Below are 16340 nucleotides of genomic sequence, written 5' to 3'. Positions count from 1 at the left end.
GACAGCGCTTTGAAGAAGGCCCGCCTCCTGCAGGCGCAGCGGCAGGAGGAGTACGAGAAGGCCAAGGTGACCACCAGCCGTCTGGAGGAGGAGCAGAGCGGTGGAGGGGCGGGGCCAGCGGCGGCCAAGCAGCTGGAGAAGAGGCGCAGGCTGGAGGAGGAGGCGCTGCAGAAGGTGGAGCTCTCAGGTTTCCTCTGCTCTGTGGACAGATTTAACTGTAGCTTCATGCTGGAATCTTCTCCTCCAGGCTGAGGAGGCCAGGGAGCACTGCAAGGCCTGTCAGGTGGACGTTGGTCTGAAGAAGGTGAACCTGGCCAACACCAAGAGTGAGATCATCACTCAGATCAGAGAGATGGTCTCCCAGTGTGACCTRACCCTCAAAGCTGTGAGTCCACACCTTCAGCTGATGTTACAGATTAAACCTCACTGCAGATTATTAATCTGTTGGTGGAGGAGTCTGATAACGTCTTTCCTCCAGGTGACCGTCAACTGGTTCCAGCTCCAGCAGGCCCAGGTGGTGTCTCTGCCCGTCAACCACCAGAGTCTGTGCGAGAGCGCCAAGCTGTACGAGCCGGGCCAGAGGTACATCGAGTTCGTCAGGAGCCTGTCGACGGACGGCGCTCGCCTGGAGCCGCACTCAGATTCAGCCGCCACTCAAAACTCCTGGTGAGACGCCGACCGAGCTCCTGCTAACACTTTAAACCTCCTCATCAGGTTCTTCTAAAAGCAGCGTCTGAACTGGGTCCAGATGMCTATAAAGATTATTTTACACTTTTYTTAAAACTGATCTGTGGTTCGTGAGATGTTTTGCTAACAGACACTGCACGTAGGATCAGAAGCAGCCTACGTTTCCAGAGTTTCATTGGCAGCATGAGTAGATGCCTATGAARTGGGACAGCCTCTGAGATCAGTTTACCTCAGGCTAACGACGTCAAGTGTCTTTAGGTGCTGCATGTTTGTTAACGTTAGCATATAGCAACATATAAACAATARTGTGGAGCTGGTTGGTACTGAGGTTGTGGACCACCGGCTTTCATGTGTTTGGTGWAGTGAGACGTCTGAAGGAGCAGATAGTTTGATATCGATGACCTCGATTGTCATCAAATCATCAGGTTCTGTCAAACTCATTTATCTTTGAGATGCGTGTCGAGTCTGACATATTTGTGAACTAATTTCTGGGATCTTTGGCTACGTTCACACTGCAGGCAAATGCCACCCAAATCCGTTTTTTTTTTTTTTGTTTATTTGTTGTTGTTTTTTTGCCCCATGCAACCCATTTCTGAATTTTTATGACAGTCTGAATGCGACAAATCAGATTTTTTCTAATCCGACCCAGGCCGTTTCAGTATGTGGTTTTAAATCGGATATATATCTGATGTTTTCAAAGCGACTGCAGTGTGAACGCTCATGTCACATTCATCTGACTTTTTCATCAGGGAGGAGGGGGTGAAGGATCGATAAGACACTAACCTCTGTAGCTCCATGTGTTTACAGCTCCAAAGCAGAAGTCCAGTTGCTTCATCTTTTTACTTTAAATTTTCCATGTAGATGGTAACGTCCAGCCTGGCTCACAGAGAGTATCGATCCTCAACTTACTCAGATACTTTTTTCCAGCTCGTTGTTTCATTCCAAAAATAAAAAGCTTCACTGGAGCATCCCGGTCAGAGTCAGGTTCAGATATAAACACTGAACTAAATGAGCGTCAGGTAATTATTTAATCGGCTCTGATTAAACAACAACTTCAGATTCGATGTGCTAAAAGTAYTATCCATGCTAGCTCTGTAAACAAACAGCTGAATGAGACGTCACGTCTTTTACTGTGCATGTGAGTCACATCAGTGCTGTGGAGAGCTCACACAGGAGTCTGATGCAGGTCACATTTAAAATGTAATGTGAYCGTTCACACKAAAAGATCGGATTAAAAAAACAATCAGAATTGAGCGTTAAGACCTGCAGTGTGAACMCTGTCCTGGAACTGGATCTAAACTCTTTACAGTTTTCTCTAAAGACATTTCTCTTCCTGCCCTCATTTGAAATCATGCGTCAATCAAAACCCTGTGACTGAAACCCAGCTACCGTTCGGTCATTTTTGTTTACAGACAGCAGCCGGCCTGATGTAGGTCATCAGACTTTTGTTTACYTTGAGAGCAGACCCACTTTTCAGAACTGCACATTAATGTACTGGAACCAGAGTGAACTCCTTCACACTCCACCTGRAATAAAGCTCAGATGAGCTTTGTCAGGTTTGATTCTTTGGCTTCATGTAAAGGTTCCTGAAAGGTTGACGCAGCGAGTAAATCAGCTGAAATCTCCTGGAGGAGGCGTGATGTTTCCTGGACCTCGCTCCCTGGGTGGTGGAGCGAGGAGGAGAGGGGGGAGGGGGTGTTTTGGAAAGTGTAAAACAATCGTGTCGGCCGGCTTTTCCTGCGGAAATAACTGCGGTCAGCAGATAGAGCYGCTCGGGAATCACTTTACAGAACTCGTGTCGTTTTCTGGCTCCTAAACGTTCTATCATGAACAAATCAGATTTAGACCAATTACACCAAAGTGTTATTTTCTACTTAAAAAAAAAAAAAAACGAGAGGTTTTGTTGACACAGGTCCACGGTTCCACACATACCAGACAGCTGGGAATAAGAGCGGGCTTTGTTCTCGCTGCCACCACCARCCCCCGACTCTGATCCCTCCGATCAAAAGAATTCAGCTCGGGAGAGAGGAAATGAAATTTGGACGCGTGGACACACCCACGTTCACACGCACCCGTGGGCCCGCCCCTCCCGAAGGCTTAAATATAGACCCCTGACCTCCTTAAATGTGGGATAATTGGCTTTAACAAAGGAGACGAGTGTTTGGAGCCGTTATGCTGTAATTAACTGCTGCCTTTGATYATCTAATCCCACCACGTCAGGATTATTCAGGGAACTCCTCGTTTTCTGACGGGAAATAATCAACACTTTGGGATTAAKTGTGTCGATGACATTTAATTTAATTACAAATTAAAGGACAAAAACCTCATTTAATTCTGTTTGAGGTGAAATATTTCACAGATTTTATTTTAATGTTTAAATTTAAACAGTAGTTATCTAATTAAAGTGATAGATCAGATCTTTTGAAGTGGAAGGTTGCCTGTTAGTAAAATATGTCGTGATCCATTGGCTGTAGAGTCCTTCTTCAGATTTCACTATCAGTGTTTTATTTTTGTTTTTTTCTCGCCAGGCTTCCTCTGAACAAGCGTTCGCTGAGTGGCAGCCACTCCTCCCACAGTAATCTGTCGCAGCTGTCCGTCACCTCRGACGTCCTGGGCGGGGACGACGCCGACGGTCAGAACAACGGGCACCACGCCAGGATCGCCGAGCGGCGCTTCAACGGCAGCGCCGACATCCAAGGTACTCCACTTCACTTATCGGAGCGTCTGTGACGAAGAAACTGTATGTCACAGAATCTCTGCAGTTTGAGTGGAAACGCTGAGTCAGCGTCCACATTGTCAGCATCCTGTGAGTTTTAGCTAATGTTTTGTAACTTTTAGTTTGTGTTGCCTTTTACTGGCCTTTTATTATCTGTAGGTATTCGTCAGTGTTTTGCTACATTTAGCTTTTAGCTTGCATTTTATTATCGCTTTTAGACAATATTTTGCTACATTTAACTTTTTGATAGCATTTGCTACATTTAGCTTTTAGCTGGCTCTTTGTTATTTCAGTTCATTTTCTGTAGCTTTTAGGCATGGTTTAGCTTTAAGCTAGCATTTTGTTATCTAGCTTTTAGACAGCAGTTTGATACATTTAYCTTTTAGCTGGCATTTTATTGATTTTGGCTGTAACTTATGGTTTAGGTTTTTTTTAGCTKGTGTTTTGTTACWTTTAAGTTTTAGCGAGTGCTACCTTATAGCTTTAAGTTAACATTTTTCTACTTTTAGCTATTAGTGTTTCACTTCTATTAGCTTTAAGATGTTGTTTGGTACATTTGGTTAGCATTTTTGATACTTTTTTGCTAGCATTTTTATTACTATTGGATTTCTGTTGGTGTGTTGCTGCTGTTAGCTTTAAATTGTGTTTTGCTTTGTTTATGAAGTTTTGTCACTTTTAGTTTATAGGGTTTTTTGTTACTTTTAGCTGTCACTTTAATATTTACTTTACCTAAAGTTTAATCCTTTTGGCTTTTAGTTGATATCATCTTTCAGCTGCTGTTTTGTTACTTTTAGAATTTAACTCATGTTTAGCTAATTTTAGCTGGTGTTTTGTAACTGTTCTTTTAGCTACACTGTTCTGTCTTTAGCTGTTCTTTTCCTTCACCATCCTTGTTTCGGCTGCTGGCTCAGACTGTAATTACAGTTTCTCTGGTTTAATCCTGCTTCTTTTTGACGCAGCGCTGCGGATTCAGGGCCCGTTCCGCCCCTGGGCCTCGGCCAATCAGAGCGGAGGGATGTGCAGCGACTCGGAAAGTGCCGGAGGGAGCAGCGAGTCTCGGTCTATGGACTCACCTACTGCAAGTCCAGGTAGCCCCGCAGAAACCCCTCCCCCTCCACTTCATGACAGAAACTGATAATCTGAGTTCACTGAAGCAATAAATCAGTTTTTATTTCCTCACAGTGTTTATCTTGAGCTGCTCAGCTTCTGTTAGTGGTAAATATTAAAGCTCCACAGCTAAATAAAACAAACATAGTTTTTCTTTGCTGCCCTCGGGGCGACATTCACTCCTTTCCTGTGAACCTGATGTTCTCTTGTGGTGTCGGCGTGTTGTTTCACAATCAGGAGGCTTAACAACCACAGTTTTCATTGTTGCACAACATGCTGCTGCTAAAAGCTACAAACACATAAAAACAGCTGCACTGATGATGTTTGGTTGTTGCTGTTCAACAAAACAAGGTGCAACAGAGTGGGTTTGACCCTGCCTTATCGCCCAGGTGACTTCAAGAGGAGATTACCCAGAACCCCCTCCACCGGCACCATGTCGTCCGCTGATGACCTGGACGACAGGGAGCCCCTCTCTCCGCTGGACACCGGTGAGTCCAACAGGAATCTTTGCAGATGTGGGACAAAAGAGCTTCCATTAAAGTGTTTTTCTTTTTTAACTCTGTAGGTTTAAGTGATCTGGTAATGGAACCCGCCAGCTCCCCGGGGCCSTTCAGAAACACCCAGATGTCCAAGGCTGCTCAGACCCACAAGCTGAGGAAGCTCCGAGCTCCGTCCAAGTGCAGGGAGTGTGACAGCCTGGTGGTGTTTCATGGAGCTGAGTGTGAAGAGGTAACCTCAGCCCCTCARCTGATTTAAAACTAAACTCATCAGAAGAGAAACTAAAGAGCCTCTGTTTGTCTTCTGAGGAATCTTTCCTATKATCCCTCACTGCAGCCCTCTGCTCTGTTGACTCTAGATCAGGTTTCTGCAAGTTTTTATTAGATTCACTGAACGTGACGGCAACAAAGTGTTCACAYGGAACAGGTGACGTAAACCTGGCTGACACATTGACAGGAAGCTGACACATGAGTGCAGCTGGGACATGGAGGTAGCTGGAGCGAGGGCAGAGGGGAGGGAGAACGATGACTCAACCCCTGAAGAGAGAACTAGAAGGAAGTCAATGTAGCACCTAGCAAGATGGCTGCCACAAATTTATCCTGGAGCCATCAGTGGCCGTTTCAGTTTCTCTGTGGTTCTTTTCTGCTTTTTTATTTTGTTTTATTTGCCTTTTTAATTAGTTTTCAGTTTGCATATATTGGAAAAAAATGTTTATCGTAAATGTACTGTAAACGTTTGTTTTAGAAAATAAGAATAAACCAAAAATATTTTCTAGATATTTGGAAATTTAAGTCTGGAAAAACTTAAAATTCTTAGTTGAAATGTTTTCTTTACCTGCTTTCCTTTGTTGTAAAGTGAGACATTTTCTGTCTGATCAGTTTTACAGTCTGATAAAAGTTCAGCACATTGATTTCTGTGTTTCCAGTGTTCGTTGGCCTGCCATAAGAAGTGTTTGGAAACCCTGGCCATCCAGTGTGGCCACAAGAAGCTCCAGGGGAAGCTGCACCTGTTCGGCATCGACTTCACGCAGGCGGCTAAAAACAGCCCCGATGGCCTCCCCTTCATCATCCGCAAATGTACGTCAGAGATCGAGAACAGAGCGCTCAACATGAAGGTAATCTTGTTCTGCCATTTTTGTGCCGATTTGTACAATTTATATATCAAAGCTCCTTCAGGACGTTCCTGCTTTGACTTTTAATATTTCAGCAATTTATAGTTTTTGATATTTAGCTTTTTCTGCAAATTTTTCTGTTTAAAAATGACCAGAGCTGTCTTAAAATCTTTCAAATGTTTAAAAATCTTTACAGAAAAATTTACAGATTGTTCTGGTTCTGCTGTTTTCAACTTCTTTGTGCTAATTTTAGTCACCTTAAACTTCTATTTAGATGATTTTAGCATTTCCTGCATTATAGCTATAYTTCTGACATTTTTCATCATTCGTATGCTAATTTAACTGTTTTGTAATTCCAGCTTCTTTTGCCTTTTTTAAGCTTTTTATGCTTCTAATTTAGTCTATTTTTGTGTTTTTATCTACTTTGAGCTTCTTTCAGCTAAGGTTACCTTTTGTGATTATTTCAGTTTCTCACAGTCTAACTCAGCAAATGTGCTAAATCTGTTTATTTGTGCTAATTTCTGTTCTTTCAGCAAGTTCGGCTAGTTTCAGCTTTTTAAGCTATTCAGCAAAACTGTTTCAGCATTAAGCATTCACACTGCATTTCTGCAGGAAATTCAAATTTTCTAGTTACTGGATTAAAGATGTAACACATGTTGATGTTTGCAGTAAATTAGGAGTTATTTCAGTAAATCAGGGAGTTTTTGTAAATATTCTGCAGATGTTTTCTCAGTTCTTCTGTAGCGATGCAGAAAAAGGCATKTTGAGTTCCCCGTGCTGACTGTTGTGTTCCTGCTCTGAAGGGTATCTACCGGGTGAACGGGGCCAAGTCTCGGGTGGAGAAGCTGTGCCAGGCGTTTGAGAACGGCAAGCACCTGGTGGAGCTGTCGGAKCTTTACCCCCACGACATCAGCAATGTGCTGAAGCTCTACCTGAGACAGGTGGGCTGCTTTGAGAAGTGATCCGTTTTCTGAGGACTTTGAATTAAGTTTTWGCTAAATTTATAAGGACATGAACCAGGTTTGTTTGATCTGAAGGAAACAAGACGTCTGCAACAAAACCAKACCAAAGTACAGATGTTTACCCATAATGCTTAGCAGTTTTTTCTTAGTTTTCTCTACAGGTTTGCTGGTTTTGATTTGTTTTCTAGTCTTTTATCACATCTATAAAACTTCTTCCTTCTAATTCTTCTGTTTTMGGTCGTGACCTGCAGCTCCCAGAGCCCCTCATCCTGTTCCGTTACTACAACGACATCATCGGTTTGGCAAAGGAAAGCCAGAGCATCATGGTGGAGGAGCTGGAGGCGCTGCGCCTCAACCCCAGCGCCGTGACCACGGACCAGGTCAGCATAGAGCTCAACCGGGTCCTCTTCAAGATCAAAGACCTGCTCCAGCAGCTGCCTCCGGCTAATTACAAAACCCTTCAGTTCATCATAGAGCACCTCTGCAGGTAGAGAGGACATCCATTAATAATCATGTCTTTGTAAACAGATGTTGAGGAGYGTTTTCTTGTCTGTCTTCAGGGTAACGGAGCATTCTGAGGAGAACAAGATGACAGCCAGCAACCTGGGGATCATCTTCGGTCCCACCCTGATCAAACCCCGGCAGGCTGACGCAGACGTCTCCCTCTCCTCCCTGGTGGATTACCCCTACCAGGCTCTGGCCGTGGAGCTCCTGATCAGGCACTACCAGATGATCTTCGACACGCCCCTCAGCCCTCTGAGCYTCACCCCGCCCACGGACCTGGACCTCAGCCAACAGGAGAAGGGGCGGCAGCTGAGCCGGCACTCCAAGTCTRTGGGAGACATCAAGGAGGTGACTGGTTGTTAGTTTTTATAGAAGATGAGCGTCTCATCGTTCTGACCTTCATTCTGTATCTGACCTCCAGCAGAGCTCCAAGGTGTTCAAGAGACACTCCTCTATAATCCCTTCTTCTCACCTGTTGGCCGAGGTTCAGGAGACTCTGCCCAACCTCCACGACTTCGAAGCAGGTCAGTGTTGTCGAGTTATTTATGGAAAGTGTTGCTTTCAGGTCCGTGRACGGATGGTTGTTTGTTTTTACAATGAAAATTGAATGACCAAAAGTACACGGTTTTTCACAGTCAGTGTATCTTTTGGTCATTGGATTTTCATTTTAGAAACGGGTATTAAAAAACAAGAAACAAGTGGATATTTGATTTAAAGTGTTTCTCATTCTTAGTGTCAAAAAGAGATGAACGAAAAAAAAGATTTGTATTTCATTTTCTGTTTTGAATAACAAAAAAGAAAATAAATGTAAAACAGAAATGCAAAAACCTTGTTTGTTGAAATTACACAACAGGTCGTGCCAACTTACTGTATCCCCAAAATAGTTTGTTCTGCCACCAGAAGTGGCGCTRGCAATATCAAAGTTATTCAATGAACATTCCATCACAAGTAAAAAGCATTAATATCAACTTCGATATCGAGTATATTTATTAAGTATTTACTTGGTATCAGATCGATATCAAAGTCGTATTGCCCACCACTCGCAGATAGGAACACTCAGAGGGTGCGAACTGACAGATAAAAGCACAGATTGTGTCAAAACTRWGAAGGGGAAWAAAACCTTTCTGCTCACAGAACAACAACTGTACAACACACTTAAAAAAATGAAAGTTGTCTTATTTTGCTTTTTATTGAGGGAAATGAAGCTGAAGTGGAGGCAGTAGCCGACATGTATTCAGTAAAGAGATTTATTTGAACAAAAGTCACACAAAGTATCTCTGCAAAGCCTTTGATTACAGAGAAATAACTTATTGTGTTTCAGCTTTTTATTTACAGAAATGAGTGTTTTATTATGCGGAGCTGCCAGGAGAGCGCCCCCTCTGGTGGGGGAATAGATAGTCGTAAAATATGAACAAGAGACAACATGAGAAACACTTTGTTTTTTAATTTCAGTATTTTAAAAACAAAAATCAAATATCCACTTGTTTCTTGTTTTTTAACACCTGTTTCTGAAATGAAAATCCAATGACCAAAAGATACACTGACTTACACGGCCCTTTCACCTGCCYTACTCATTATTTATTTTCTGTTTGTGTTCAGTGGATGAAACGGACTCGGCGGTTTTAAACGGGGTCCAGGCGTCTGGTGTGACTGAGAAGGCCTCGGAGAAAGGCCTGTGTCGCTCTCAGCACGTCACCGTCACCCGGGTGCAGCTCCGACACCCCCGCAGCCGACTCTCCTCRCGGCCCATGAGCATGCCGGCCGAGCGGGCCTTCAGGAGGAGGCGGGCCGACGACAACACCCGGAACACCTGCAGCCAGGACGAGGGCGGCGGTCTCGAGCAGTCCATCGATGAGGCGGACGAGGCGGACAGCACGAAGGTGCGTGTCAGTACYAACTACCGGAGTACCTGCATCGACACGCAGACGCTGCGGAGAACGTGGGACAAACAGTACAAGTTTGACGCCAAAGCTGCCAGACTGGGGTCCAGTTCTCCCTCGGAGGGCTCGGCGGTGGACTCCAGCTGCTTGTCGGCTTCCATGCCGTCCGTTTCGTCCCTCGGAACCACMATCGGCCCGATCTACCCCAACAGACCGTACACGGTCGCAGTGCGACCCAGCAGGACTTTGAAACGGGAGGARGGGGCGTCCAAGAACAACACGGTGACCACGATTTTCAGAGCTCCCAGAACTCTCCTGCCTCCTCCGGGGACTTTCTACAAACCCCCGACGGGGAGCAACGCTAAGTCGCTACAAGACTGCCGGCTAGCTAACAGCGCCGAGGAGGAAGACGAGGAGGACGAGGACGAGGAGGACGAGGACGAGCTGGGGATGGAGATAGAGGTGTCAGTGGACGAGCCTCCTGAGGACGACGGCGCTGCTGAGCAGGTGGACACGTCTCCCAGCTCCAGTCCTGAGGAACTGGGCCAGAACCAGTCCAAACCCGTGTACCAGAGACTACGGCCCAGGCGCCTGCAGGAGGTGGAGCACAGAGAGGCTCATTTTGTGTGAGGAGCCGGACTCTGGACCTGAACCCTCCTCAGACGGGTTGTTGGAGGCGCCACCAGAACCAGATGCACTTAAACACGCTTCCTTTAACTCACTCACTCACAGAACTCTGCACCTCGCTGCAACACYTCTTTAAAACTGTGCAATTGTGTTTTTATTGTGTTTGTGTCAGGATGTTGTACAGACTCGCATCTGTGTTTGTATACCAAAAACACAAACTAAATCTTTGTGTTAGTGTGGAAACTGCAGCCACAACTTTGGAACTACTTTAGTGCACTCACCCTGACATGAATACTCCTCCACAGATCCAGGACCAGGGTTGGGTGATCAGGTGAAACCTTTCAGGTCGTCACCGTCGGTCCAACAACCGTTAACCTGTTCATTCAGACAGAAAGAGTTACTTTTAACTGTTGGTCAGTATTTTAGAGAGTTAGACCCTGAACCTATTTCTGTTTGACAGAAACCTCAGCGGTTCAGRTTCATTTGATCTGGTTCTTATGAAAACTTTGGTCTGTTTAATTGTTACGTTAGGCTGTTGATCAAAGGACCTTTTATTTGATTTTTTTATGTTTTTGCTCTTAAACTTTGTGTTGATTTTTAAATGATCCCAGAGTTCCGATTTCAAATTAAGAGCCATTAAGAATCATTTTAAACAAAGTGGCAGTTTTTTCTTTTAATTTCTTGTTTTTTTTAAGCCAATTTCAACAATTTCACATTTTTTTTAACAAATCAAATTCAAGTACTTGTATTGGAGTACTTGCTGGTACCGAGTACCAATACAAGTARTAATAAATTCCATCACCAACATGTTTCCTTTTGAGTTAATTTCTCAAACGTTTCAAAAAGCAGCTGTTGGTGTCGGGAAGCTCGTGCTCATATCTTTAGTAGGAGTGTAACGATACATCCATTTGTATCGATATATTGATTTGAATGGTTCATGATTCAGTTATATCAAAGCAAAATAAAAATATCGATCTATATCATTGTCATATGCTCGATGTGAATCGATATCATCAGATAATATCATTATATCGATCGTAGACGTGTGAATTGAATTGAATCAAAATCATATCGTGACTTGTGATATCAAGAAATAWCGACTCGTCATCCAAACATATCGATGTAATATTGTATCGTGATAAAGCTGGTGATTTACGCCTCTAATCCGTATATTCCCCAGAATCCTCTTCTGCTCGATGACTGAAGCTGTTTGAACTTTGTGTTTGCGTTTTCCATGTTTTATCAAATTGTTTGTGTTAAAGTCTAAAAGTCTGTCTGCTTCACTTTTCCCACCGTTGTTCACGTTGACATCCCTCCAGCTTCTTCGTCTTCATCTTCGTCGTCTTCTTCCTGTACTCTGATTGGACCAGTTCTGGTGTCGGTGCATTCCTAATGATGTTTCRCTATCTTATCCTTTAATATTACAGTGTGTTAACATTTCATTTGTTCGTCTATTTATAGGTTTAAACTCTTAAGGGGAAATTGTCTAAAATTAAACAAATGGCATCAGTAGACTGCAGTGATCGTCCAGTCACCCAGCCCTGGTCTGCTGTGGGTCAGAGTGTTTCAAACTGTTACAACTAGGTTAGGATTAARGGTTCTGATAATAACCTGAATATAAAATGACCTTTGACCCAGTCTGTTTGGTTTTTACCATCTAAACAAGCTTTTCCAGACGTCACCGTTTTTATTTTTATTTTCCATCAAATATATATATGTCTTTAAAATATAACATTTACATTTGTTTTGGTAACCAAAGCTGTTTCTGTTTGTTTGTTTTTTTTACAACTCAACAGGTCTCAATCTTACAGGTTTGTTGTAACAGGAAGTGCCTCTTTTATTTAAAGTATTTTCTGACAGAAGGTTAAGTMTCAGTGTAAAATAAATAAATAATAGGTACACGATAAGCAAACACCCTTTTTTGTAACTTATTAAAATATATTTGTAACTTTCAAATTAGATGTTTGTTTGTTTTTATCTCTCCTAATTTTTTGTTGGGTTTACAAAAGCGGAGTCCGMATTCTTTGGTCGGTTTCTGCTCTATGCAGATGATGCAGTTCTGTTTGTGAGAGGACAGGGTCTGGGTTMTCCTCCTGGACTCAACCTCAGATAAACAAAACAAACAGAAGGGAAAAGTTTGTGTCTCTGTTCAAACTTCTGTCTCTTCACTCACAGTGTGTCTTCTGACTAACTGCCTTCATGAAAAGATCCAAAAGAACCAGAATAAGTTTATTTAGTTATCTATTGTACGTTAAGTTATCTATAATCCCACCACAAGGACCAAAACTATTTAAGCAGTAGTTTCAACTTGGTTTATTCAAGAAGCATCGATTCAAGAAAGGAATAAGACAAATCCAAACTCTGACACAGATCCAGAATCCGTTACATACAGTACTGTCAAATCAAACTTAACGAATAAGGTTATATTAAAAAAAAGAAATGTTTTGGTCAAACCTTAAAATGAACATATGGCTAATTATCACCTTTAGAGTATGTTTTGTGAATCATTTTCAGCTACCATGCTGGTTTTTAGGTCAGTTTCTGTAAAATTCACTGAGTTGTAGTAATATTTGTATTGGCCATCTTGGATTGGACCGTCTCGAGTTTCGGCCTCTCGAGTTTCATTAAAAATCTGTCCAGTGGTTTGTGAGATATTTTGRTAACAGATGAGAGTCAGACAGGTCTGTGATTGAGGCAGGATTAGCAGGTGGTTGCAGGAGAGAAGGAAGAGGCCTGTGAGTGGCCTCCCAGCGCTGAGAAAGTAGATTAAATTAATCAGATTAAGTGTTCACGAGGTCTGAAAACGAGCTGCGTTAGCACCCAGAGGGAGGGAACGCTCCACAGAAAACCTGCTGTTATGGAAGTTTTATTCACTGAGAGCTGACCTGTGTTCATCTGAGGTGAGAGGCTGAGGTAGATGTGGCGAGAGGCGTTTGCCATGGTTACTAGCTTCATATATGAAGGTTTATTTTAATAAAATGATTTTAGCTGCTAATTATCAGCTTATTCATTAAATGGATTTCTGCCACAGAAAGTGAAAGATCTGTGAAAAAACTACGGTTCTGTTCTGTGTCAGTAAAACTGGTTGGGTTCAGGTTTGTGGGCCAGAGCCGGGCCCTCCGCTGGTGTGGAGAGGAGGCGTCATGGGATCAGGAGGACAGGTCCGACTCCTCCTGTGGAAGAACTGGACCGTCCGCCGGAGGCAACGGGTAAAACCCACTCAGCTGTTAGTYGTATATGCAAGTATTCATTAAGAATACTAATTTTAAACTAAAAATAAGAGTATACTTCCAGTTTACCTTTTATGTACTCATCTGAGTTATACTTAACCAAGTTTATCTGACATACTTGGCTTGTACTAAAAGWATACTAAAAGATTAAGAATAGTTATACTAATGTTTAAACTTTGGCCAAGATAAACTTTAGTAGTACACTGAATGTACATTTTCACACATTTGTAGTATATTTCATGATTAAGCTAAAAGTGTACTTAGAAGATTACCTTCAGTATACATCTGAGTATACATTCATAAACTTATTGTGGGCCAATTTAGTCRTAGAAGTATACTTGTTAGTAAACTGCTAGTATACTTATATCAGTGTACATGCTAAATTAAAGTACACTTCTGGAAATACACTTAAATACTTTAGTATATTTTATGACATGCAATTCTGTGGTGTTTGAGAACTTGTCTCCTTATTCGATGGATAAAAGWACTAGAAAGGTAAACAGTTAGTAAATAAGATATTTTGCTAATACCCTGTTTATCTGAATACTTAAAGTATACTTCTTTTTGGTAAGTTTATAAACATAACAGTATGCTTAAAGTATACTTTTTATAAACTAAAAAAGTCCCAATTTAGTGCAAATGAGTATTAAATCAGTATACTTTCAGTATACATGTAGTGTATACTGAAAGTATAGTACTGTAGTGTATACATGTACTCTGATAGAGTACATGTAGTGTACTCTATCGGTACACTACATGTTCATGGTTCCAATTATACTTGATATACTTATACTCAAGTATACTTTTTAAAATGACCTTCAGGTATACTACTTTTTGCTAAGAGTCAGGACGACAGGGATGTTTTTACTTGTCTATTAGCAAAATATCTCAAACTAACAGTTTGTTTTTAGTAAAACTTCAACAATTTAAGTTTTGGAGTCAGTTAAAGATGGATGCCACAGTCAGCTGATCGTAGCACAGAAATGTGGATAACTCAGACAGGTTTACTGATGTTGAGCTAAAATTTGGAGAGTTGGTAGCTGAGAGTCATATCAACACTCTGAGCTCTGTTGGTCCAACACTGGTTGTTTTTCCAGATCCGTTTCTTCATGGAGATCATGTGGCCRGTGGTTCTGTTCATGGGTCTGGTCTGTCTGAGGAGGGTCAACCCGCTCTACCGTCAACATGAGTGTGAGCAAAGATGGGCCTAGCAATGGTTAAACAAATGCTAAAAGTAGCAAAATGCTGGCTAAAAGCTAAAATATTAGCAGTTAAAATAAAATAGCTATCTGTTCTCCCTCAGGTCACTTCCCAAACAAGGCCATGCCGTCAGCAGGGGTCCTGCCGTGGATCCAGGGGATCCTCTGCAACGCCAACAACCCCTGTTTCCAGTTCCCGACCCAAGGAGAGTCTCCTGGTCTGGTGTCCAACTACAACAACTCCATGTAGGCRTCAGAACCTTCAACCCGAGGCGGTAAACTGTGGTCCAACGCTCGGCTGAACATGGTGGTAACCTTTTCTTGACCTCTGCCCTCAGTCTGGCTCGGTTCTACTCGGATGCTGATGAGCTCCTCCTCAGTGACCCGGACTTTCTTCAGCTGGGCCGCCTCTGGAGGGAACTGAGCTCCATGAGCCACTTCATGGAGACGCTGCGCACTCATCCTGAGAAGGTCTCAGGTCAGCGCTCCGGGCTTTCATTAGCATCCTGCTGGAAGTAACAATCCAAAATSAGGCAAAGCTTTTATTTTGGCGAGCTGTTGGAGATGAGCATTCACAGTGTTGTTAAAACAACTGAACACTTTAATAACAGCCACAATTCTGAAAATTAGTCAATTTAAGAAGGCAGAGATCTACCTTAGTCTTGGTCTCGCTCAGACTAGCCGTTAGCTRGTCAATCTACTCAAAGMTAAACTTTATTTTTCCAAAGACRGGAGGGAMTAGTTGGGAWGTTTTTATCCRTRATTCCATTTCCTTCATTAAACCCTGCTTGTTTCAACACGTCCACCATATGTTTTCATACAAATCCTGTTTTTKCAAACTTGTTACAAATTAAACCAAACTTATAAAAGTTTATCCTGAGATACATCAGTATTAAAGATTTGATTCCTGGACTAAAGTCTTTTAAACGGCACARAAAATACATGAATTAGTCACAAAGGACACATAAACTGTCAACACAAGATAAACACTGCGCTGGTTCTGTTTCTTACTGTATAAACTTTATTAGCCAGGTCTTTGTGACACCTGTGAGTTTCATCTGAGCCCCACTTGTTACTACTCGTCCTGAATGCTCGTAAGAATCCCGTTTATTCCCAACTCAACCAGTTTTTCCTCCTTGTGCGTCCCGTGGAGAGATCTGCATCATTTGCAGCTCTGGGTAAACATAACCGCCTGTGTGCTCTCTGGCAGGTCGGGGAGTAACGGTGGAGACGATCCTGAAGGACGACGAAACTCTGACGTCATTCCTGCTGAGAGACGTTCCTCTGACAGAGTCTGTGGTGGATCATCTGGTTAAAGCCCAGATCAGGCCTGAACAGGTACGCAGACGCAGGTAGAAACACCGTGTGGCGCAGGCCCTCAGGGCGCCTGACAATAACACAAACAAAAAGAAAACCAATTGTTTCCTGACACCAAGAGGCCAGAGGCACACGATGCTCACTCAAAGAAACTGGCAGAAACATTTTCGTCTTTGACTGCTGGATAAAAATGAAAACATTTTTCCCAAACATGTGGAAGAGGGTGTTGTGGTCAGGTGGGACTAAGATTATTGGATGGATGAGAGGATGATGGATAAATTGTTGGGTGGATGGTTGGATGATGATTGGATATCTGAAATCATCTCTATATTTTTTGCAGTTTGCTTTCAGGGTCCCAGAGTTGATGATTGATGGATGGATGATGGATGGTTGATGGATGAATGATGGATGGATGATGGTTGGATGGATGGAGGATGAATTGATGGATTGTTGATGGATGAATGACGGATGGATGGATGATGGTTGGATGGATGGAGGATGA

The 16340-nt window shown here is 42.7% G+C and overlaps 2 protein-coding genes across 3 annotated transcripts in view; both read left to right on the top strand.

The window, feature by feature from the left end:
- Positions 1–12051, top strand: LOC106517126 (rho GTPase-activating protein 29; the record flags this gene model as incomplete). Its single annotated transcript, XM_014007837.1, is given in 13 exon segments — positions 1–174; positions 248–385; positions 479–666; positions 3216–3385; positions 4363–4491; positions 4900–4998; positions 5076–5239; positions 5934–6122; positions 6923–7060; positions 7333–7568; positions 7642–7933; positions 8007–8109; positions 9185–12051. Coding segments are annotated over 13 exon segments (2931 nt in total), but the record flags the coding sequence as incomplete, so codon positions are not given.
- A 778-nt stretch (positions 12052–12829) lies between these two features.
- Positions 12830–16340, top strand: part of LOC106517124 (retinal-specific ATP-binding cassette transporter) — a 34458-nt gene continuing 30947 nt past the window's right edge. Inside the window, exons 1-6 of one of the 2 annotated variants that reach the window (XM_014007836.1) lie at positions 12830–12992; positions 13188–13301; positions 14420–14513; positions 14626–14767; positions 14860–14999; positions 15732–15859. In XM_014007836.1, the coding sequence (XP_013863290.1) occupies positions 13236–13301; positions 14420–14513; positions 14626–14767; positions 14860–14999; positions 15732–15859 (570 nt within the window). In that variant the 5' untranslated portion in view covers positions 12830–12992; positions 13188–13235. The remainder of the gene's footprint in view (positions 12993–13187; positions 13302–14419; positions 14514–14625; positions 14768–14859; positions 15000–15731; positions 15860–16340) is intronic. The other variant, XM_014007835.1, reaches the window with a different exon arrangement.

The sequence above is a fragment of the Austrofundulus limnaeus genome, unplaced genomic scaffold (assembly GCF_001266775.1).
Source record: "Austrofundulus limnaeus strain Quisiro unplaced genomic scaffold, Austrofundulus_limnaeus-1.0 Scaffold45, whole genome shotgun sequence".
NCBI lineage: Eukaryota > Metazoa > Chordata > Actinopteri > Cyprinodontiformes > Rivulidae > Austrofundulus > Austrofundulus limnaeus.
The sequence above is the reverse complement of the archived record's forward strand: the minus strand, read 5'-3'. Positions and strand labels throughout refer to the sequence as shown.